Below are 24,625 nucleotides of genomic sequence, written 5' to 3'. Positions count from 1 at the left end.
AACCTCACCATAATAACCGGTGACCTCGGTTGAAACCCGTACATTAGCGTGAAAGGACTAAATCGAGTCGTTACATGCTAAGCACTATTGGAAGAAAACTCATGAATAGGTAGATACTCTTCCTAGTTTGATTGCTTCTTGCTAATGTATGCTCATAGCATATCCTCTAGAACTTGATTGACTCGTTTAGTCTGACCATCCATTTCAGGATGACTGTTGTACTGAGATCAAGTTGTGTACCCAATAGTTTAAACATAGCCCTCGACTGTTAAACTTGGGATCACGATCACTCACAATGTTACTTGACAATTTATACAGCTTGTACAGATTGTCCACAAATAACTTAGCTAATTTTGGAGTCTTAATTATTGACTTGGTTGGAATAAACTTGCATAGTTTAGCCAACCGGTCTACGAACACCCATACCGAGTCATGACCTCGTACAATGGTTGGTAATGCCACAATCCATAGAGATACTTTCCCATTTACCATTAGGAATATCTAATGGATATAAAATACCTCTACCTTCCGACGCTTTGCTTTGTTAACTTGACATTCTTGGTAATGTAAGACATAATCTTGAACATAACTGTGTAAACCTGGCCAGTAAAACTATCGTCTTATGAGAGCATAATGTTGAGATAGGCATGGGAAACTATCCTACACCTAAGTCCTAATTTGATGTGACACCTAGTGTATGTATGTGCGTAAATACTTTAGAAGACACCTGGAAAAGAAAGCTAGCCGTGCACCTAGTGCCAAGCTTTATCTATATATATGCCTTTTCGGTATTTTGCATATACCCCACTAGAGAGAATGCAATGCAATGTAACCTTATGTTGTGTAATATAATGCTAGTATTTTGAAGTATTGGACGTGCACTTTCACTTTAGAAGCTCACTGTGTACCAATGGAAGTCTTCACCTTCAAATCTGTTGGGGTATAGGCGCCTGTGCCTTGCCCGGCCGCCCAGAGTCTGGGCGCCCACTGACTTGTATACCTTATACATAGCATAAGTGTATAGGGGGCTGCTCACTCATTGGAGTCTCCCCACCCACATCGTGTGTGTCTCCTTCTCTCTCTCTCACTCTCCGTCTGTGGTGCTCCCCGATCCCCTTCAATTGGTATCAGAGCTATGGTGACTGCGGAGAGCACGACGGCTTTGAGAGCTTCGAGGCGATAGCTCGCTCGTTCTCGACGGTGGAGTTCGATCGCGGAGTTTCACGGAGAGCGATTTTAGCTTGAGGAGAATTGTCTTTGGAGCTTAGGAGCTTGGTGTGGTCAAGCTTGGTCGAGGAGGCGGTTGCGGCTTCCTTGGTGAGAGGAGCTTTTGAGCTCAGTGGAGGTCGTTAGAGAAGTGCTCGGCGGAGGAGAGCTTGACATTCGAGTGCTTGGATGCTGTTGTGGCAGAGCTCTTGTGTTGGAGCTTGCATTGAGAGGACATTGCATCACGCAGAGTGGAGCAGGAGCAAGTTCAAGACTGTGTGCAGCTCGTTTTTGCCACTTTCGGGCTCTAAAACGCAGTTTTTTGCGTAGCTCCGTCATACAAAGTCAGATCTACATGATCCAGGAGTCTAGGTCAGGGTTTTGGCACGCTCCGGACGCGATGGTGATGTCTATTTGCTGAAATTATGCTTTGAATTACAGCAGGTACAGCAGCAAGTTTATTTGTGCACTCTCGGGTCCCAAAAACACTGTTTTTGGCATAGCTTTCACACCCGGACTCGGATACATATGATCCAGGAGTCTACCTTGGGGTTTTGGCACGCTCCGGACGCACTCGTCATATCAAAATTGTAAAATTCTGAACGCTGAATTTTCTGCAGCAGCAGTTGTTTATTGTGTGTCGAGGATTCTACACATGGTTTGCTCTCAGATGTGAGAGTGATATTTGCTGCAAGTTTCCTCACAGGTGGGAGGATACGATGTATGCCTTATGTGGTTTGATGCTCAGGGAGACTAATGTGATTGCATTTTGAGCTCGGCAATGTATGCCTCGAGCATGTTTTTTGGCAGTCACAGGTAGAGCAGATATTTGTGTACTAGATTTGCAGGTGTTTGCAATGATGTATGCAAAATGTGGAGATTGGTGCATGCATTTGGAGTGTGATTTGACACGCTTTGGTCGCTCATGGTTTTGAGCGTGCAGTCAGTTTGGTTACTGGTTTTGTGGCCGTTTTACTGACAAAACTCTGGCGAAATTTTCCCAGGAGTTTTAAGCGTATCATTTATGCGATCTAGGTAGAGATTGCGGGTTGCACTCAGCATTTGCGTGCGGTGTTCTCTGCAGGTGGGAGATTTGTGCGTGTGTATGCATCAATACCGCACAGTGTGGGCTTGGTGATTAGCTCACAGATTGCAGTGTGATACTAGAGCATGCGAGGCTTGTATTGACATTGCGGGAGCTCTATTTTGGAGTGTGTCTCACAGGTTTTACATTGTGTTTCTGGCCATATTTGTAGACAGTTTCCAAGTGTTGTTGGTGAGGTGGTTTTGCTATCTAGCTTGCTACTTGTACTCATGGCAGAGACAGGTGATTGATCAGATTGTGACCTCTCACAGATGCGCGTGTTTGATGGGTCAGACTTTGCGGCATGGAGAGAGTGTATGCTTGATGCATTGACACAACGAGGGTTGCATCGACCATTGAGTGGTGATGTAGGTAGACCTTCAAACATGTCTGACGATCAGTTGCAGGAGCTAGAGGAGATGGCACTATCTACGCTCTCTTTGCACCTTGCGAAATCTGTATATGCTCTTGTTATGTATGAGACTACTTCGAGAGCACTTTGGCGCAGATTACATGATATGTATGATAGATCTGAGTCATCACGGACTCGTGTGAGACATGTACATTCACGAGCACGCCGACAGATGACATGTTGTTATTGTGGTCATTCTGGACACGTTAGACGGCGCTGTTTTCGTCGTATGCGACATCGTAGGAGACATGGCAGTCTCAGAGATGTATGTAGTGATGCCATGGACTCAGTTGCTTTGACAGTTGAGGCACATGTAGTGTCGGAGTATACTAGTGACGGGGATGTCACTTTTACCTCGAGCTATGCACGAGATGCTATACATGTGGATAGTGCACTCCCTTCGCAGTGGTTGCTAGACGGAGATGCTATGTTTCATGTCACGCCGCATCGTGCATGGTTTTGTAGCTATTCTAGCAGGATGCTTGGCAGTGTACGTTTGACCGATGGATCGGTGCATGCGATAGCAGGTGCAGGAGATGTGAGACTGTCATTACCGAGTGGTGCATCTTACTTGTTACGACATGTGCGCTATGTACCAGATTTGACAGTGAGTTTGATCTCGATTGGTCAGCTTAGAGATTGTGGATGTCAGATTTCGCTACGAGAGCGAGATTTTGTGATGCATTTGGGTTCGCTAGTGATTGTGAGAGGTGCCAGGAGTGGTACAGGTTACCCATTGCATGTGGATCACGGGAGAGACGGTGTTGTCTCTGTGATCACACAGCCAGGTAGACAGCGAGAGAGCAGGCGAGTCTCTTTTGCTTGTGGGTTGCAGGATGCTTTGCATGGAGTGCAGAGTAGTGAGCTCGTTGTGCACACAGTTGAGGCACGACTTGAGAAGTCACACAGAGAGGTGACAGAGTCAGACATGCATGCTTTGCTAGTGACTGAGCAAAGCAGAGACTCAGTTGTGCTAGATACTTCTATGCAGGATAGACAGGTAGAGCGGTCTTGCTCTAGTGAGTCACGAGAGGAGGACGTTGTGCAAGAGTCTATGCATACGGAGTTAGAGCATGAGAGCTCTAGTGAGTCACAACAGATTGAGTGGTCATGTTTGCAGTGGATGATTGCAGAGGAGGCTGAGATGTCAGCGATTATGCAGTCATTCCTTTCTATGCTCGCCAGTGAGCATGGGGATATAGTTGTGCAGGATATGTCTTCCAGCAGACACCTAGAGCAGCTGGTTTGCTCTGAGGTTGCACGACAGGTTGATGCGTCTTTTGAGGACAGTCAGGAGATGCATGTGGCTGACGCGCCTTGTCAGTCAGAGATGCCTATTGCCAGGGATATATATGTTGATGCATGCTCCATAGAGCTAGCAGGGCCCGCTAGCATTGCATCGGCATTCAGTGGTCTCATGTATGAGATGCTGATCTTGAGACCAGATATCGCAGCTGTAGTGGGAGCATTTGCAGTTGGGGTTGTCAGTCGTTTGTTGACTGATGATGGCATAGTGCACGAGGGAGATATGCAGGTATTGTGTACATACTTGCAGTACGTGTGCGGTACGTCTGGTGGTGTATGGACTTACACGGGAGCAGGACAGCCGGATGCACACGATCACAGCCAGCCAGTGGGCATCGGTTGAGAGCGGTTTTCTCTCGCCTTTTGTAGTCTTTAGACTAGGTTCCCTTGCTTAAAGGCACAGTCGCCTTTAAGTGGGAGGTTGTTGGGGTATAGGCGCCTGTGCCTTGCCCGGCCGCCCAGAGTCTGGGCGCCCACTGACTTGTATACCTTATACATAGCATAAGTGTATAGGGGGCTGCTCACTCTTTGAGTCTCCCCACCCACATCGTGTGTGTCTCCTTCTCTCTCTCTCTCTCACTCTCCGTCTGTGGTGCTCCCCGATCCCCTTCAAAATCCTCTTGAGTTCTCTCACCCCCATCGTACCTAACAACCGGTATCAAAGCCAGCTTGCATCGTAATTAGCTTAGCAATTTCGCACACAATCCATAGAATACCCACTTGTCCACTTTTGATCAAATACACAATATCAAGCTTTTTAATCACACAAAGTTGACTAATCCGGTGCAAATTGAATCGATCGAAGATTAATGATGTTATTTCAAGCTTGGGTGCACCCTCTTCTTGCATCGGATTAGTCACAGTTGAAAATCAGCCTTTTTCGTGAGAATCGACGGCTTCTATTGGCTTCAAGCATTCTCCCTGACTGCAGGCTTGTGACGATCGGCCTCCGTGGATGTTTCTGCAGCTCTACTGGGCGACCCCTCTTGCAACACCTTATCACGGAATAGCTTCAAGATCAACCTACCTCATTTTGGATGACAACTGCTCATCTCAACAACTCTCAGGTCTCGTTTTCAGTGTTCATAACATTTTCATTTTAAATTGTAGTAGCCTTTTGAGCTTTTGACCGGCTAGTGGAGCTTCACCCCAACATATTGCACAACTCCAACAATTTGCACAGCTCCCATTATTTTAAAAAAAATTGATTAAAAAACCTCAAGTTTACGCACACTCGAAGTGGCAGCCAAGCTCGACATCGACAACACGCTCGACATCGTCAATATTTTATGGCCGATTTGTATTTGATCAAGCTTTCAAGCTATTCAAACTTCAAAGCGTACTTCTCCAAGGCACATGCACACTTCCACACACGTAATTTAATTGCCACTTGTGAAGAGGGGCTTCAAGCACGTGAAGAGTGACTTCACAATTTTGGCTTCCAAGCATTATGTATAGGACAAGACACTACCATAGACACAGTCTCTCTACTAGTAAGACCAAGTCCCTTCGTGTGTACAACCACTTTGCACCATGGGAGAAAAAGGGATTGAAAAATTTAATGGGGACGGTTTCCATACATGGCAGACAAAGCTACATGGATACCTCATGAAAAAGAATTTATGGTTTGTTTTAAAATCGGGAGTAAGCGAACCATCCACTTCTGTTGAACGCACTCTCACTAGGGCCCAAATCGCACAAGCACGAGCTAAAGATGAACAAGCTCTACGCATAATTATCACATCACTCCACGATAATTATGTGCACTTCACAGATAACTGCACCACTGCAATCCAAGCATGGGATATTCTGGAACATTATTTTGGTGCTAAACAAAAGCAAAGTAAGACTAGACTAAGGAAAAATCTTTACAAACTTATTATGCTTCAAGGGGAAGATGTTTCAAGCCTCGTTAACTGGCTAATGAGCATAATCACGCAGCTCACTTACATTTAGTGCCAAGTCCCGGAAGAAGATCAAGTCGTTGTGCTCTTGAGTGCTCTACCTGAAAGTTTTGACAACATAGTCACAGTCTTAGAGCAAAAGGAACCCATACCTTCCCTACAATATGTCACAGGGGCAATCAATGAAGAAGAAAAGAAATTAAAGAAGAAATCTGATAAATCTGAATCAATGGAAGGAGCTTACCTGGCATTGTCATCATCCAAGGCATCATCATCTAGAATGAACAATAAGAAGTTCTATGATTGTGGAAAGCTTGGACACTTCTCCGAGGACTACTACAAAAATAAACATTGTAGCAACTATGGTGTCAAAGGGCATCCATCATCAAAGTGTCACGCCAACGGCAGTAGCAGCAGTAACAACAAAGGTAAAGTCAAAATCAACCTTGCAAAGGACGAGGACGAAGAGGAAGAAAAAGAGGAGAAGTGTCTCAATGTATGTTCCTCATCCGAGCCTTATTTTGGATACACTGATGTTTTGTAGAGATATGGCCCTGATACTTAGCCTAATCACGAGTCAGTCTATGTGACACCATATCGTGTAGAGACCACCAAATTGTAAAGTCTGTGTGACCTATATTAGCCTGTGTGGCAATGTCTGTGTGACAATGTCTATGTGATAGTGAATCTCTAACAAGATCTCAGTGGTCCATGCCTAAGGGGAGGATTGTTGAGACAGGCATGGGAAACTATCATACACCTAAGTCCTAATTTGATGTGACACCTAGTGTATGTATGAGTGTAAATACTTTAGAAGAAACCTGGAGAAGAAAGCTGGCCGTGCACCTAGTGCCAAGCTTTATCTATATATATATATATATATATATATATATATATATGCCTTTTTGGGATTTTGTGTATACCCCACTAGAGAGAATGCAATGCAATGTAACCTTATGTTGTATAATATAATGCTAGTATTTTGAAGTATTGGACGTGCACTTTCACTTTAAAAAGCTCATTGTGTACCAATGGAAGTCTTCACCTTCAAACCCTCTTGAGTTCTCTCACCCCCATCATACCTAACACATAAGGCTTCTTAATTCATGGGTGCCCTCACTTGGACTATCGTGACATTCATAAAGAATTTGGCATCCAATGTTTATGTGCGTCGGTACACAAACTCTTCCCTTGTGAAGTAGGTACCCATTATTGATGGAAAATTTCTTCATCTCTGTAGTTCATCACTCAAAAGAGGAGAATTGGGTATGGAGGTTAACGACACACTACCCGCATTGGAGTGAGAAGGATCCCTCATTTGCACATGACTCCATACTTTGGAGTATGCATCGACATGCTCATATCTGTCCTTAAGAGAGTCCAAAAACTCACTTTGAATTTTCATGAACAGAAGAGTTGATCCCAGTCATATGACTAAGAGCGCCAGCTACTAGGTTGTATCGTCCTTTACAATACTGGAGCTTTGTGTCATACTCCTGAAGAATCTCAGGCCACATGTCCCTTCGACCCTTCAAAGCAGTTTGTTGTGTAAAAAATTTTATGTTTTCATGGTCAAACATAATCTCAAATTGAGCTCCATACAAATAATGATAGCATGTCTCCAGACACTATTGCATAGAGTTCGTGTGTTCATAATCAGAGTAATTCTATTGTGTTGAATCAAAATTATCGGTTTCAAATACAATTGGCCTTCCCTCTTGTAGAATTACACGATTACTGGCATCCATTTTTAAAATGAATGGCTTGAAAGGATCCACAATAGCCAGAATAGGAGTTGTAGCTAATGCGTCCTTGAGAGCATCAAAACTTTGCTGTTGAGAGGCACCCCACCACTGAAAACATTTCCCCTTCTAGGAGAAGGCCACCTTCAAATGGCATCCACTTTGGATTGATCCATGTGCAGCCCATCAGCTGAGATGGCATGCCCTAGATAGTGAATTTCCTCCTTGAGAAAATAACACTTATTTGGCATATAACTTATTTGCTTGTAGAAAATCAAACACATGCCTCAGATGTTGCAAGTGTTCTTCTTCAGAGGCACTGTACATGAGAATGTCATCAAGAAAGACGATAACAAACTTGCCCAAATACAGTGTCAATTAGCGTCATGAAAGTTGTGGGCACATTGGTTAACCCAAAGGGCATAACCAAAACCTAGTAATGTCCAAACCTTGTTTGGAGTGCATTTTAGGTATATCAGCAAGTTGAATGCGTACTTGGTGATATCACGATCGCAAGTCTATATTAGTAAAAATACGAGCATGAGTGAGCATGTCAAAACTCATCCACTCGTGGTAATGGGTACTTGTTCTTAACAGTTACCGCATTTAAACCACGGTAGTCAACGCACATGCGCATGCTACCATCCTTTTTCTTCACCAATACAATAGGAGAAGCCCATGGCAAAGAACTAGGTTGAATAATTTCTCTACTGACATAGTCAGCAAGCTGAAGTTCCACCTCAATAGCCTCAAAATGGCTCATTCTATAAGGTGGTTTGCTAACTGGTTTACTGCCTACAACCACGCTTATGCCATGTTGCATAGATTGTGTCAGTGGTAATCTTTGTGATAAATCATTGGGAAAAAAATCTTGAAATTCCATTAACAAATTTTTTAATTGACTAGCAACATTTGCTTGTTGAAAGAGAGAGTAGCAGCCATTGCTAGGAGACAAGAGAAAGAAGCATGCGGCGTTGAGGAATTGTCAACAAAATCAACATTTGAAAGAAAATGACACAAAATTAACACAAGAAAACTTCTTCTATTGCATTATCAAAAGTGAGCTTCATAAGCTCTACTGTACATATGAGTGGTGAGGAAGGCACGTCCTTCTCTCCTAGCAACAACACATGTGCACCATGGGATTCAAACATCAGATTGTTGTGCTCATAGCTACGCTTAAGTGATGATCCTAGGCTATGCAACCATTCTCAATCAAGTACTACATCTGTCCGCTCCATATTCATAACCTGGAAATCGAAGGATTGGCATACCCTTCAATTTCCAACGGTGCAGCTCTCACTTGAGTGTCCCACACCTTGTTCATCATCGCTACCTTGTAACGGTGGGAACTCAGAGTTTGGGGCAACTTGAGCCGTTTCACTAACTCGTAGTTAATGAAATTGTGTGAGGCACCATTATCTACCAAGATACGCACCTTGTGCCCTTGAATGGATGCATGCATACGCACTAGCTCATGTGGACCGAAGGTCGGCTGCCACATGGAAGTTGTTATAAAGCATTCTTGCACCACCTTGGAGTGTGTTACCTCCACATTGGAGAAACGTGAGGAAGACTCAAGAGGCAACAGCTGCACCATGTACATTGCTCTCTCCTTACCTTGGGCAGGAGATTTCCCCTTGGGACAATCCTTTTTGCCATGGCCACTTCCTAAACATTAAAAACATAACTTTTCTTTTTTTGCCTTCTCAAACTCTTCTATAGAGAGAGATCTTCTAGACCCCTTGGGTTTCTTGGACGTCTTTGAATTGGTTGCTATAAACTTTCTTTTATTGTCCCCATGCTTTGTACATGTATTACCATGTGTATTGTTAGGCACGTGAGTACAGTGTTGTGTCTTATCATCAGGATCATCATGGATGTGAGCTTCCACTATGACCTCCTCAAGCGTTTTGGGATCCTGAGTCTTCACATGCTTCTGAAGCTTTGATGTTAGACCACAAATAAACCCACGCACTTGTTGAAAGGTATTTAACCCCTCCAGCTTGAGGATGACATCTCGATAGTGCAATAAGTATTCCAACAATGATTTATGTTGTCGCATGGAACACTTATCCCAAACGGACCAATTTCTGTCCACTTCATTCGTGGATAGAAATTATTTTCTTAATATAGCCTCAAAGGCTGTCCAAGTCTATGGTATGATGTTCTTCTCCTTGAGAGACATCCACCATTTATAGGCCTTGGCTTCTAAGGTCAGATTTGTCTGCAGTGCCCTGACTGCATCCGGAGTACGTCACAGATCGTGAATTCCTTCCCACTTATTGAGAAAGATATTCACCACATCTTTATTGTGCTCTCTTTCCTCTCCTTTAAAAGTTGGCGGCTTTGTGTTTCAACAAAGTGTCACCTCCTTTTAAGTGAGAGAGTGCAGAGAAACCGAAGGGGGACCACGTCGTGGCGGATCTGCTCACAAAAAAGAGGATTACACTGCCATAGTGCTTCAATCTGTACTTGTCGCAAGTGTCAGATCTCTCTTTCTCTCTCTCTCTCTCTCTCTCTCTCTCTCTCTCTCTCTCTCTCTCTCTCTCTCTCTCTCTCTCTCTCTCTCTCTCTCTCTCTCTATATATATATATATATATATATATATATATATATATATATATATATATATATATATATATATATATATATATATATATATATATATATATATATATATATATATATATATATATATATATATCAAATTGCGTTGATGCAGATCACGATGCCAACCATGTGGAAAACAAGTCTCTTCTTGAATGTGGAGAAGCTTCAAAAGAAAGTTGAAAAACAATTGGAAAAACGCCCTTAATAAGGGAGAGGAGGCCTCGAAATTAAAAGGTAAAAATTTGCAAGTTGTGTAGAATTTTATGATTGTCAACGAGTCAGATTTTATCTGCCACAATACGACACCTTATCGAGCTTCTTTGAATGCTACGTATGCGGGGGGTGTGTGTCAAGGGTGCACATGCATCCTTAAATACTTCAAATGTTCAATTTGAAAGACCTTCAAGCCCAGCATGGCGGAAACGTGTACAGAGTGCACCAACAGAGAGGGAGAGCTAGCGCTCGCTGTTGACATCGTCGGGCTTCAGACCTGTAATGAAAAATGCCCAGTAGTCCCTTGCCCTCCCATCAAGCCTAACCTCAACCAATTCTACACAGGTCGACTTCGGCTCCTTCCCCCCTCCAGGGGTTGCTACACGCCGTGCTCTCGGCCATTTCTTCCTCGTCAGCTCCATGGCTATTGCATCAGCATGCACAAAAGGCTTCAGTTAAGGATGACCACACTCCCCCTTTTCCCAAAATAATCTAGCTCGGATACCAATGTACAGCCCCTAGGAACTACGTAGAAGAATCCTCCTCCCTAGCTCTCTATTTATAGCCCCTTGGCATTTTAGGATTCCATGCCCACTAGCAGTTGAATTTTGGCCCAGGTCCTTGACCCCCCAGGGTTGCCCTTGGCATGATAATGGGGTGCTCTCCATTTTTGACAAGGAGTTAGAGCGAGAAGTGGTGCTTAATCATGCCTCAGGGAGAGTCCTTAGGGCAAGGGTTAATGGGCAGGTTAGTTTATTACCAGAATTAAGATTTATGCTCCTTCTGATGCTAAGGGAAGAACCAAACTCTTGGTGGATCTAAGGGAGCATCCTCTCGAAGGAAACTATTGCATCATGGGGGATTTCATTATGGAAGCTCGCAAAAACTGCATCTATGGTTGGATGTAGATACTATGTGAGTTTCATTGATGACCATACGAGAAAGGTATGGGTCTTTTTCATGAAGCAAAAAAGTACGGTGTTTATGCACTTTCGGAATTTCAAAGTTATGGTTTAAAAATAGACTAAGAAACATGTAAATTGTCTAAGGTTGGATGGAGGGGGAGAATACTTCTCCGATGAATTCAATGGTTTTCTAAAAAAGCATGGAATTCAGAGGTAGTTTCATGCAGGTATACTCCACTACAAAATGATGTTGCCGAGCGGAAGAACAACCTCAATGAAAAAATTGTTAGAGCATTGAATGACAAGAACATGCCTCATTGTTATTGGGTTGAGGTTGTTGCTACAAGTGTTTACATTATAAACAGGACCCCTACTTCTACAAAACATGATATGACACCTAAGAGAAGCTCATTGGTGAAAAACCAGATGTATCAGATTTTTAAAGTGTTCAAATGTATATGTGCATGTGTCGGATGAACTAAGAAGTAAGCTTGATCCAAAAGCAAAAAAATGTGTACTCATTGGCTGCTCCCTTGAGCAAAAGGCGTACAAGTATTACAATCCTATCACGAGTAAAGTAAGGGTGAGCAAGGATGTTGTTTTTTATGAAATGGCAAGTTGGTATGCTGAGGTAAAAGATGATTTGGGGGCTGATGTAAGAGAAAATGTGGCTACAAAATACAAGTGCACAGTCACAAGTTTTGAGTGGACGGAAAGGGTCATCTAGTGCATGTCATGGTGAGAATCCATGGAGTGGCATGTTACGTGAAAGATTGAGTCCTGCTAAGTCTTCAAATGTATCAAGGAAAGGGAAAGAAAAAGTTAATGATGCCCCTAAGTTTCCAAATTTGAGTGATGGTTATGATGATGGCGATAGTAGTGGTTATGAGCAAAGTTTGGATGAGGAGTTTGGCATACCCTCTATGAAGACTCTGGGTGCAAGAAGGATTCAAGCAGGGAACGAGGCACCTAGAAGTGATCTTGGACCATGTAGGTCAGAAAGAGTAAGAAATCTTGTGCAGAGATTGACTTATGATAGCTATGTGGCTCATCATTGTGCATATATTGTTGGGATCAGTCCAACTTGGGCAGTCGCTCCTATGTGAACACATTGCAAAACTTATTTAAGGCCTAAAAATATAATGCAAGACTCTCTTTCATTTAGCCTAGTCGTGAGTCACTCACTTATCTTTGCTCAATGCACGTGCAACCTTTGCAATGTGCCTGTTTTTCCTTTCTGCGACCCCATTCTGCTGTGGAGTATATCTACATGTAAACTGACTGTGTATACCATGCATTCGCAGAAAATCTGAAAAATCATTGGAGAAGTACTCTCCCCCTCCATCTGACCTCAATGTCTTGATTTGCATATCTGTCTCCTTCTCAATCATGACTTTGAAGTCTTGAAAGTGACCAAACACTTCACTTTTGTTACGCATGAAGTAGACCCATACTTTCCTTGTATGGTCATCAATAAAAGAGACATAATACCTGCAACCATGTATACTTGCAGTATCGGTTGGACCCCAAACATCTGTGTGCACCACCTCAAGTGGCCTTTTACATACATTACGCTCATGTGGAAATGAGCCCTTTGACTGTTTTCCAAACTGGCATGCTGCACACACTTTATGCATACCATCCACCTTGAATTTGGGCAAACCTTTTACAATCTGTTTTGATTGCATGCTGCGCAATCTCTGCTCATTGACATGGCCAATGCGTTTGTGCCAAATGTCAACATCAGCCACAATACATGTGCCCTGTGCAAATAATGCAGCTTTTACCTCAGGCATGTCTACATTCAGCGTAAACATTATGCCCACACATTTGCCCTCTGTGATCAGCTTACAGCCATTCTGGAAATCTTCTACATAACAGCCATTTGGATTGAAGCGAACCTGCAAACCCTGCTCAACCATTTGTCCAACAGAAACAAGATTCTTTGTAATGTTTGGGACATGAAGTACATCTGCTAAGTACTTTGATTTCCCACTCTTCGTATTTAGAGGTATGTCCCCTACATGAGCAATGGGGTGAGCTGTATCATCTCCTATCTGCACATAGCCTGACACATCTGGTTTGCGCATATCTCTAAACCACTCTCCACGAGACGTCATGTGATTAGAGGCACCTGAATCCACATACCAAACATCATCTTGGGTGGAATTCTCTGCAGTCATTGTATTCATTACATGCTGCATAACAAACATGCGCTCGTTTTTGCTGTCATCTGCATCTCTGCTAGTAGATGCATAGTTGCCTTGTTCTCTCTTTCTACTTGCTTTTCCCTTTGGACAGTCACGTGACATGTGACCTCTTTCACCACAAGTCCAACATTCTCTACTATCTGGAGTATGTTGCTGCCTGCTTGATCCTGCACCACGACCTCTTTGACTCCCCCTGCCTTGAGACTGGTTTCCCCTGCCACCTGTATTGTTTTGATTTGATTGACCTTCCAGAAATTGGCCCCTGCAACCCCTTGGGCCTCGACCACGACCTCTACCTCTACCTCTGTTGGAGTTAGAATAGAAGGCCTGTTCAGAATTATTTCTGCCATGAGAAGAAGATGTGTCAAGGTTCTTCTCCTCAAGAATAAGCATAGAAATCAAATCTTGGAACACGGGGATGTCGTCTCTTGTATTCATGGAAGACCTAAAATGTACATACTCATCTCCTAGACCATCCAAGCATGCACGGACAATGTCATCGTCTTCCACTGACACTTTAATAGATCCAAGAGCCTCAATGATACTCTTGATCTTCAAGGCATAATCATTGATTGAGAGGTTGTTCCTCTTAACCTGATTTAGCTCCGACTTTAGTTGAAGCTTCCTGGCCTTGGTGTTCACCTCGAACACTCTGCCTAAGTTTCTCCTTGCAATGGCGGGGTTTTGAGCATCCTGTAGATAGCCCATCATGCCATCTGTGATGCTCATAGACAGCCAATACATCACTTTGCTCTGGCCTTGTTTCCAGTCCCTCAAAGCTTTCCTTTGTTCTGCTGTAGCATTTTCCTCGGGAATCTCTGGTTCCTTTTCATTGTCTCCTTCTACATAGTCCCAATAACCTTTTCCTTTTAGGAAATTTGTTATTCTGAACTTCCATGCAGGGTAGTTATTTTTCTCAAGCTTCTCAGTAACAATCTGACTGAAACCGTCAGACATCTTGAAGCACTAAGACAAAATAGCTGCAATCTGCAAAAACCTGCAAATCTGCTGAACCTGCTATCGTGGTTCCTGTAACGCTTTCTACACTCAACGAGTGTCCACAATCAAGCGTTTCACAACCATTGTACTTGTACAGTAAATCTCTGTATATTGCACTTTGGAGACTTGTTCAAAAACTTGTGCGAAAAACCCCTAAAATTGGTCGTGGATTGCGAACAAAGGGATTGTGATGCTCTTGCTCTCTTAGCCTCTCTTGCCTGCACCAGGCTCTGATACCATGTAAAGAATGAGGATGCAAGAGAGCTACACAAGGCAAGCACAAAGCACACAGAGATGGAAAGCTTCTTCTTCTTCTTCACAGAAAAGAGAGTACAAAATGACTAAGTGCTAAAGCTAAAAAGTAGCACATATGTACATGCGGTCACTAAGTGTGAACTCGCTAGAAGCGTACTAGGCTGGCACTATAAGTGTAGTCCAGCTGTAGAATCATTGGCAGAGATCCTCCGTGTCGGTCACCTAACGCGCCAGTGAGTAAATGCAGTAAGCGGCCAAGACCCGTAGTGGATGCCAGCTCAAGGTGTAGAGCTCGACATCTCAACACGGATGACCCTAAGGGAACAAGAGATGCACTTGAAGAGTCTCTTCCATCTGGTTTGAATTACTAAAAAGATATGCAAGAGGAGAACCAGATGGTCCTGAAATTTTTTGAGTTCATTATAGATTCCTCGGTGCTAGTTTATGCCATTCCAGCTAAGGAGGCAGAGCTCCCACGACTTTTCCCAGGTCTTTACCCTACATACCATGAATCAGCAAGTCAACAAAGCTACATCAAAATAGTGGATGAGCTCCGTGACTGGTACGAGGTCGTCAACACTAATTGGACAGCCTAGAATCAGGCAGTATAGCTGAAGCATTGAAGAAGGATCTACCAAATGAATTGATCAAAGGACTTCAAAATTTGAAATTGAAAATGGACAAGTGGAGAGTGCAGATCCATAGGATGATAAACAATCAAGATCATGAACCAAATACTCTAGCTTATAGTGGAAGCCTCCAAGATCCCTAAGAATGAGCTAGAAAATAAAGCATCCTTTGATCCTCAATTTAGATATATGGCTTAAGTACTTTTTGAAGCTAGAATAAAGTGCAATCAACCACCACTACCTAAGGGATGGATTCACATGGCATCATATTGTCACAAACTAGCCAAAGCCTAGCTTACTAGGGGTAAAAGAACACGCTATGACCCTAACACAAAAACATGGAATTCACTGACTCCATACGAATTCGAGATGAAGATGGTCAAAAAGGATAAATTGGAGCAAGAGGCACTATAACAGTTGATTCAAAAGGAGAACATTGGTCCTCGTCCCACCACCTCAAAACTATTTAAAGTTCTACACAAACCTCCACAGAAGAAGGCGCCAAATCAAATGATGAATGCTTCATTTTCGTTTTAAAAAAAATTGTTTTGTACCAAAACTCAAGAAAGGTGGGAAGGATGTAGATGGCAGGAATGACCCTTAGTAGGTGGTTGGAGTTGAAGCTTTAGAGATTGTCACTACAGATAGCTACATCAAGCAATCATTATGCAACATGGGTCCCAATCTCTCCTTGGCCTACTCACAAATTTCCTCCCAATTCTCAGTGCTCCACCTTGGAAGCCTACGGTCCTCCCCAGTGCAACCCTTGTAGCACTATTGTTTTTCCTTCACTTGACCTTGCAACCTATGGCTACCCTTACCTCCAAGTATCCATGCTTATAGCCAACCACATGCACTCTTGAAGGCCCTTCAACTCATGCCATTCATGGTGTCCCTTTCTTTGCAACGCCTTCAAGCTCCTCTTTTTAGCGCTCCAAAACCCCCCTCTATACCGCAACAGTGGTAATGCTTCTCAGTCTTTTTCTCTTTTGCTCTTGGAAGCTTTGATCAGCCACCTCTTTTGGCCAACGCTCCCTCACTATAAATAGCCCCACTCTTCAACCACCACCATGTTGTCTTCAATGCTCCTTTTCCCATACAGTTTGCAGTAGCCTGCCACCTCTAGGTTCCTTTTTTACCCTTTTTTGTTAAGTTTAAGCTAACTATAGGGCCAAAAAAATCTTCGGCTTTAACTTCGCTTTCCACGCCCCCATGATCGTGCTCGGTTGTTGATGCTAAAGGGCTCCAATCTAGCCCCTCTTTACACACCTTAGGATTTTTGAAAAATTAGGATACATCAAAATTTGGGACTTGGACAAGGTGTGGATATTTTTCCCGTCAGATGCATTAACAAAAAAAATCCATTTTGGGGAATTTGTTTACCATTTTATGGCTATTTTTGCCACTTTTAGCCCAAAAATACCCCTTTTTCCCATAAAATGCTCAACCAAGCTAGAAAAAATCCCTACATTACTCAAAAAAATCCCTTGGGCTTAAATTACATGCTATACCTCATTTTCCCATTTGGCAAGCACTTTAGATGCATCGTTTATAGTAGTTTTCAAAATGGCTATTTTTGCACAAGATAGTATGGATTGAACTTTCTAGGCAAAACAAGTGTGCCATCTCCATAAACTTGAACTTTGTACATTTCTAAACATGTGAAAAGTCATATGGTTTTATAATTACTAAAAGATTTCAATAATCTTTGTAAATTAAAGTAACTGTGAAAAAATCTAGAAGGAATAGCGGGGTCGGTTTTTGTCTGAACTGAATTCTAAACTTTTTTGGCTATAGTATTGTCATGCTTAAGATTCCAAAAATACCAATTTTTGCTACTTTTGAGATAGTGGTTTACCAATTTGTTGGTCTAGTGCTCTCAATTAAAGCTTTAAGATTTATTTTCCCACTTCCAGAAAGGTGGAAACCTTAGAGCTTCCCATTGCTTCTTGTAACTTGTCAACAAGGTAGTTGACAACTCTACAACCATCATCAAATGCTATACAATGGCCAAAATCTAAGTTTTCAATATTAATTACATTCTCTTGATTATGTTGTGCCACAATTAAATCTCCTTGTATGTGTATGCTAGCTCTTTCCTTGGAACTTCCGAAACTTTGGCTACTACTCCTCTTATCCCTCGAAAACTAGCACTCGATCGTGGTTTAGAATATTGTTAATTGCAAAGAGTAGTGGAGTGAGTTTAGTACTGAAAAATCTGGCACCGGTTAATATCAAGAGATTAATAGCTCAATAATGGTTAATCCAAGGGCAATGTCCCAAAAGACTCTATTATTAAGACCCTATATCCCAATGGTGTCCCCCATACCCTATAAAGAGGCCTACCAACCAAGATAATAAATCACAGTCTCTCTTACCCTATTGCAATGAGCAATTGCAACCTTTCATAGCTTACTCAAGGACCTCTCTTCGTAGGCAAGAAAAGAGAAACCTTAGCTCTAATACCAACGTCAAAGAATCTAATACTTACTTTTAGATTCAGCAGAATTTAACTATAAAAGGGGAGAGTTTTTCTGAAGACAAGATAGTAGGGAGATTATAGGATGTGTCGGGTTGATTTCTTTACACAATTACACATTAGAAAACAATATAATAATGCACACAATTTAAAGGGAATACCCAATTAATATTGATAACTGAATGAGGATTGTATTTTCTTGGAGAAATCCCCCCCTCCAAAAAGACTTGTATTATAATCCTATCAAAAGAGAGATTTGGTACAACACATGTTTGTGCTCTTTTGTGGAGTTTTTCTAGAATTGGGAAGATGTTATTCGTCAAGATTCCATGGTATAACCCTCCTTCCCAAGCCCTAAACACCCCTGCGAGGAGAAAAGGAACTGTGGGGAAAGAGGAAGATGATGGTGAAAAGAAGTATTTTCCAAGCAAGATAATTGATACTCCATGTATAGATTGTCCACAAATAACTTGGCTAGTTTTGGTGTCTTAACCGTTGATTTGGTCGAAATAAACTTACATAGTTTAGTCAATCGGTCTACGACCACCCATACCAAGTCATGACCTCGTACATTGGTTGGTAAACCCACAATAAAGTCCATAGAGATACTTTCCCATTTTCCATTCGGAATCTCCAAAAGATGTAAGAGTCCTCCTGCTTTCAGGCGCTCTGCTTTGTTAACTTGACATTTCTGGCAATGCAAGACATAATCTTGAACAAAGCCATGTATACCTAGCCAGTAAAATTGTCGTCGTACGAGAGCATAAGTCTTTCTAATACCCAGGTGCCCTACACTTGGACTATCATGACATTCAAAAAGAATTTGGCACCGAATGTCTGTGTCCATCAGCACACAAACTCCCCCCTTATGGAGTACGTACCCATTGTCGATGGTGATATGCTTCCATCATTGTAGTTCATCACTCGATAGAGGAGAACTAGGTGTGGAGGTTAACGTTACACTACCATCGTTGGAGTGAGAAGGATCCCTCATTTGTACATGGCTCCACACTAAGGAATATGCTTCATCATGCTCATATTTTCCTTTGAGAGAATCCAAAAATTCACTACGAAGTTCCGTGAACAAGAGAGAATTGATCTCCGGCATACGACTTAGAGCATCAGCCACCACATTGTATCGACCTTTACGATACCGGAGCTTGGCATCATATTCCTAAAGAATCTCGGCCCACCTGGCTTTCCAACCCTTCAAATCCATTTGTTGTGTAAACCATTTGATTCTTTCATGGTCAAACACAATCTCAAACTGAGCACCGTACAAATAATACCGACATGTTTTTAAGGCAGACACTATTGCATAGAGTTCACGCTCATAAGTAGAGTAGTTTTGCTGAGTTGCATCAAGCTTCTTGCTTTCAAATGCAATTGGCCATCTGTCTTGTAATAGGACTGCTCCAATAGCACGGTCACTGGCATCCATTTCCAAAACAAATGGTTTCAAAGGATCTACGATAGCTAGTATGGGAGCTGTAGCTAATGCATCCTTGAGCGTATTGAAATTGTGTTGTTGAGCGGGTCCCCACTGAAAAGCTTTGTATTTGCCTTTCATAGTTTTTAACGAACATGCGGTAAAAACCTGCAAATCCTTAAAAAATCTGTAACTCTTTTAGATTTTTAGGAGAAGGCCATTGCCGGATTGTATCCACTTTGGATTGATCCATATATAGCCCATTAGCTGAAATAACATGTCCCAGATAGTGAATTTCTTCTTTCAAAAAATCACACTTAGATTCCTTGGTATATAATTTAGTTGTTCGTAACAATTCAAACACTTGCGTGAGATATTGTAAGTGTTCTTCTGCAGAAGCACTGTAGACTAGAATGTCATCGAGAAAACGATGACAAATTTGCCCAAGTATGGTTTCAAGACACTATCCATCAATGTCATGAATGTTGCGGGCGCATTGGTTAACCCAAAGGGCATCACCAAGAACTCGTAGTGTCCAAACCTTGTTTGGAATGCAATTTTGGGTATATCAGCAAGTCGAATACGGACTTGGTGATAACCTTACCGCAAGTCTATTTTCGTAAAAATGCGAGCATGAGTGAGTTTGTCAAACAACTCATCCACTCATGGCCATGGGTACTTGTTCTTAACCGTAACCGCATTTAAGTCACGGTAGTCTATGCACATGCGCATACTGCCATCTTTTTCCTTCAGTAATAGGATAGGAGAATCCCATGGTGAAGAACTAGGTTGTATAAACCCTCTGCTAAGGTAGTCAGAAAGCTGACGTTCCACCTCAGCAGCTTCAGAGTAACTCATACAGTAGGGCAGTTTACTAACAGGTTTATAGCCTGCAACCACATCGATGCTATGTTGCACCGATCGTGTCGGCGATAATCTTGGTGGAAAATCATTAGGAAAAACATCTTGAAATTCCTTTAATAATTTTTGTAACTCACTAGCAACGTTTGCTTGTTTCGAAGTAGCCATTGGTGGAAGAGATGAGAGAGAAGCATGCAACGTTGAGGAATGTTCAACAGATTCAATGTTAGAGAGAAAATGAGACAATGAGTAATACAAGAAAACTTGATCTATTTCATTATCAGAAACTAGCTGCATAAGCTCAGCTGTACATATCAATGGTGAAGAAGGTACATCCTTCTCTCCTAACAACAACACATGTGCGCCATGGGATTCGAACATCAAGTTGTTGTGCTCATAGCTACGCTTCAGTGATGGTCCTAATCTATGCAACCATTCCCTACCAAGGACCACGCCCGTCCTCTATATGTTCATAACCTGAAAATCCAAGGATGTGGAGTAACCTTGTACTTCCAATGGAACAGCTCGGACTTGAGTATCCCAGATTATCAGTATCATGTCCATTCATCATTGCTACCTTGTAGTGGTGGGTACTCGGAGTTTGAGGCAATTTGAGTTTTTTCACCAATCCATAATTGATGAAATTGTGAGTAGCACCGTCATCTACCAAGATGCGCACCTTGTGCCCTTACACAGCTCATGTGGTCCGAAGGTCTCTTGCCACATGGAAGCTGGGAGACAGCATTCATGCACCACCTCGGTGTGTGTTACTTCCACTGTAGAGAATTGTGAGGAAGACTCAAGAGGCAGCAGTTTCACCGTGTGCACTGCTTTCTCCTTGCCATGAGCAGCAGATTTTCCCTTGGGACGGTCCTTTTTGCCATGACCGCTTCCTAAACATTGAAAACATAATTTCTCTTTCTTAGCTTTATCAAAGTCCTCAGGAGAGAGAGAGAGAGAGGACCTCTGGACCCCTTGGGTTTTTTAGATGCTTCTGAATTGGCTACTATAAATTTTCTTTTATTGTGCCCATACTGTGTGCGTGTATTACCATGTGTATTAGCAGACAAATGAGTATTATGTGCTTTCTTTTCATCTAGATCATCATGAATATGTGCTTTCACTATGGCTTCCTCAAGTGTTTTAGGGTCTTGGGTCTTGACGTGCTTCTTAAGCTCTGGTGTCAGACCTCGTATAAATCCCCGTACTTGTTGAAAGTTATCTAAGCCTTCCAACTTGAGGATAACATCCCGATAGTGAGATATATATTCAAGTAATGATGGGTACTGGCGCATGGAACACGTGTCCCAAGCCGTCCAATTCCGATCTTCCTCATTTGTAGGCAAAAATTCTTTGCGAAACATAGCTTCAAAAGCTGCCCAACTCTGTGGTCTGATATTCTTCTCCTTGAGAGACATCCACCATTTGTAGGCCTTGCCTTCCAAAGTTAAGCTCGTTTGCAGTGCTCTGACTGCGTCCGGAGTACGCCGTAAGGCATGAATTCCATCCCACTTGCTGAGAAAGATATTCACTGCATCCTTATTGCGGTCTCGGTCTTCTCCCTTAAAAGTCGGTGGTTTGGTGTTTTTCAACAACTCATCCACCTCTTTTGTAGTGAGAGTGTGCAAAGTATCAGCAGTTGGACCTTGTCCTTGATTAGAAGTGGCTTGCCCCTGTGTGGCAACGTGCTCATGCATGTGCCTGTCAGCAGGACCCTTGGACTGCTGTTGCATTAATTCGATCACTAATGTGGATAATTTAGTGACATTTTCATTTAAAGATATAAAATTTCCTTCCATAAGTGATATGTGTGTCTGAAGTGCACAAAATTCTTGAATGTTGAGCAATTCATAGGTGTCCTCACCTGCCATAGCGTCACGGGCACTATCCGTGAGAGCATCCAGCCGCGAGCCATCATTGGCAGGTTCGAGCGTATTTTACTCAAAATCAAAAGTCATATTGATATCTGAATCCATGGAGACAGAGTGCAGTGCAAGCAATAGCAAGAAAAATACTTGATTTATCGCAACTCAACTAGTAAATACCGATAAAGAATCCCTTGATACCGGTAATTAGCCTTGCTTATTTTGTTCATGCTCTAGTTGTCGTTGAGGATGTAATCTTGCTCCAGCTTTCAAGAAAACAATGCAATAGTGTAGGTGTGTTTGCCTTGAGCACCCGTACTGCACTTGGTTGGTGTATGTTGGATACCTTGCCGATGACTTGAAGGAAGGTATGAAACAAGAATATGCAGGGTATGCAGCAGAAAATAGCAGCTTGCCTTAATTTTTTCCGGCCTTGCCCTTGCTTGGCTCTGATAGATTTCCGAGCTTCGCCCAAAGCTTCACAAGAGGGAGGGGGGGTACCCCACTATGGGTACCGTCCCTTAGGTGGTGGAAAAAAAATCATGGCCCTAACCCACAATGGGTTGGGCACTCATCGGGTGTGAATAAAACTCTTCTCATAGGCTATCGCAGCCCACGGGCAGCGCGAGGGGGGAGCGTATGCTCACCCCGCCTCATATGGTGGTGGAGGGCCTTTGTGCTCAGGCATGGGAAACGCTCAGTGCGCCCGTGCGATGCCTTCAAGCCCGAGAGGACGCAAATCTATGCAGGTCGCCTATCGGCCACTTCCCCTCGCAAGAGATGTTGCCCACGTCGTCAGCCTTGTTGTCCTCCTCACAGGGGGTGAGTTCCACGCCTCCTTGACCCCGACATGAAAAAGGCATGCAAGAATTGTGTGGCTCCCCTCCTCCACGGCTGTGCCTTCCCAAAAAAAAAGTAACCTTGCTCTTGATACCAATGTTAGACAAAGGGAACTAGAACGTAGGAGTCCACCTCCCAACCACCCACTATATAGCATGGCTCCTAGCCCTTTGCCCTAGTTGGACTCTCTTTCCACATCGCCTAGCCCGGCCTTGCCATTGTCCTGACAAGAAGAAACTTCCATTGGCTTGGACTTGCATCCATAGCCAAGAGCTTTAGCATAGAGTCTATATATAGAACTTGAGAGAGTGTGTGACAAGAGCAAGAGAGAAAAAATCCCAACAATCCCCTCCTTATATTCTTGTGCAAGTGTGCAACTAGCCTTCAATTAGAATGTGTAACACTTGCTCTATAAAGTGGAAGCACCCCATAATGTTACTCATTCTTATCCTACACTTGTCCTAGCGTTCCTTGCATGAAGAACTCACCCCACCTTCTCTTAGACCCGAGTCTTGGAAAGTTTAGACACCACACAAACTCGCAAACACTTATTAAGTTTACTCAAAGAAAGTGGGTGCTACTTTGGACATGTGGCCTAGCCAAGCTTATTAAACAAAGACTAGCATCATTTATTAAAAACCATAAACTTACCCTTTTATTAATTAGCTCAGATGCAAGACCTTTGCACAAACCTTGGAGTCTTATGAAGCTGACTTGGGGCTACAGCCTATGTACTAATTTAGGATAAACTTTGGTAAAAATAAAACTCACCCTTTGGATTTCAAATTTTCACCCCCTGTGCAAAACCCTTAGCACAGTGCTTTGGAGGTGCTGCCAAGTTGCTTCCAAAACCTCCTAAATTTAGACAATTTGTGACAAGTTATAATTTGACCTTAAGGCTTCTCATGCTTCATGATTGGAGTCTAAAGAGTTATTCCAATGAATTGAGCTTATCAAAGTCACTTTCTCTTTTTAGATGCCTATAATTGCTCTCGATTGTCTTCTTTGTCATGTACCTTTGATCAAGGCTGCCCAAGATACATTTATCCTTCCTTGACATGTACCTATGACTGAGATAACTAATCAACAATTACCCTTCCTCTTTTATGGAATTTCCCCCTCTTGGTTCGAAGACTTGAAGAGTTGGTCCATCAACACCTAATCAATTTCACTTGTTCTCTTTTTATTTTCCCTAGACTTAAGTGGGCAAATTAAGATGGAAATGACTTAAGAAGGTCAGAAAGTAATATCCATGACATGCTAGTTGTTTGTTTGCTTGATTCATTGGATCCATGTGTGTGCACTTGTATTACAATATAGATTAGAGTTTCAATAAATTTTTGTACCATAGTTGCTAGGCATGTGTGGGATTGAGCTCATAGAAGTGAGGAGACAAAACACAATTGGATAATGTAGTTCTATGGTTTTCCTCTCCCATTTCCAATGACCATCTCATAGACATAACCTCTTCTTATTGTAGATCTTTAATTGTTGGTTTGTGTCTCCATGCCATGGTGGGGATAACAATATACTGTCGTGGCCAATAGCATGGCAAACCATTTTTAAAAGAGATACATTAGGTTATTATTAGGGCTGGTTTCCTCAGTGAAGATGAATCTGTATACTAAAGTGCACTCCAATGTTGCTACTAGAATGCCATGTGCACCATCCTTT

The 24,625-nt window shown here is 42.6% G+C and overlaps 1 protein-coding gene across 1 annotated transcript; it reads right to left on the bottom strand.

The window, feature by feature from the left end:
* Positions 1 to 7,299: 7,299 nt before the first annotated feature.
* On the bottom strand, positions 7,300 to 8,536 carry LOC147460961 (uncharacterized). The gene is made up of 4 exons (XM_086504512.1): positions 8,255 to 8,536; positions 8,103 to 8,171; positions 7,642 to 7,764; positions 7,300 to 7,539 (listed from the first exon to the last, which is right to left on the bottom strand). Exons 1-4 carry the CDS (start codon positions 8,534 to 8,536, stop codon positions 7,300 to 7,302), a joined length of 714 nt encoding a protein of 237 aa, XP_086360638.1.
* Positions 8,537 to 24,625: the final 16,089 nt, after the last annotated feature.

This window comes from Adiantum capillus-veneris, chromosome 3, assembly GCF_014529385.1.
Source record: "Adiantum capillus-veneris isolate H3 chromosome 3, ASM1452938v2, whole genome shotgun sequence".
Taxonomy (NCBI): Eukaryota; Viridiplantae; Streptophyta; class Polypodiopsida; order Polypodiales; family Pteridaceae; genus Adiantum; species Adiantum capillus-veneris.
This window is presented reverse-complemented; position numbering and strand designations above follow the sequence as displayed.

Coding starts and splice junctions, on each gene's coding strand:
- LOC147460961 (XM_086504512.1), bottom strand. CDS start 8,536: ATGGAATTTCAAGATTTTTTTCCCAATGATTTATCACAAAGATTACCA. Junction 8,172..8,254: donor ACTACCGTGGTTTAAATGCG/GTAACTGTTAAG, acceptor TTACTAATATAG/ACTTGCGATCGTGATATCAC. Junction 7,540..7,641: donor AAATGGATGCCAGTAATCGT/GTAATTCTACAA, acceptor TCTATGCAATAG/TGTCTGGAGACATGCTATCA.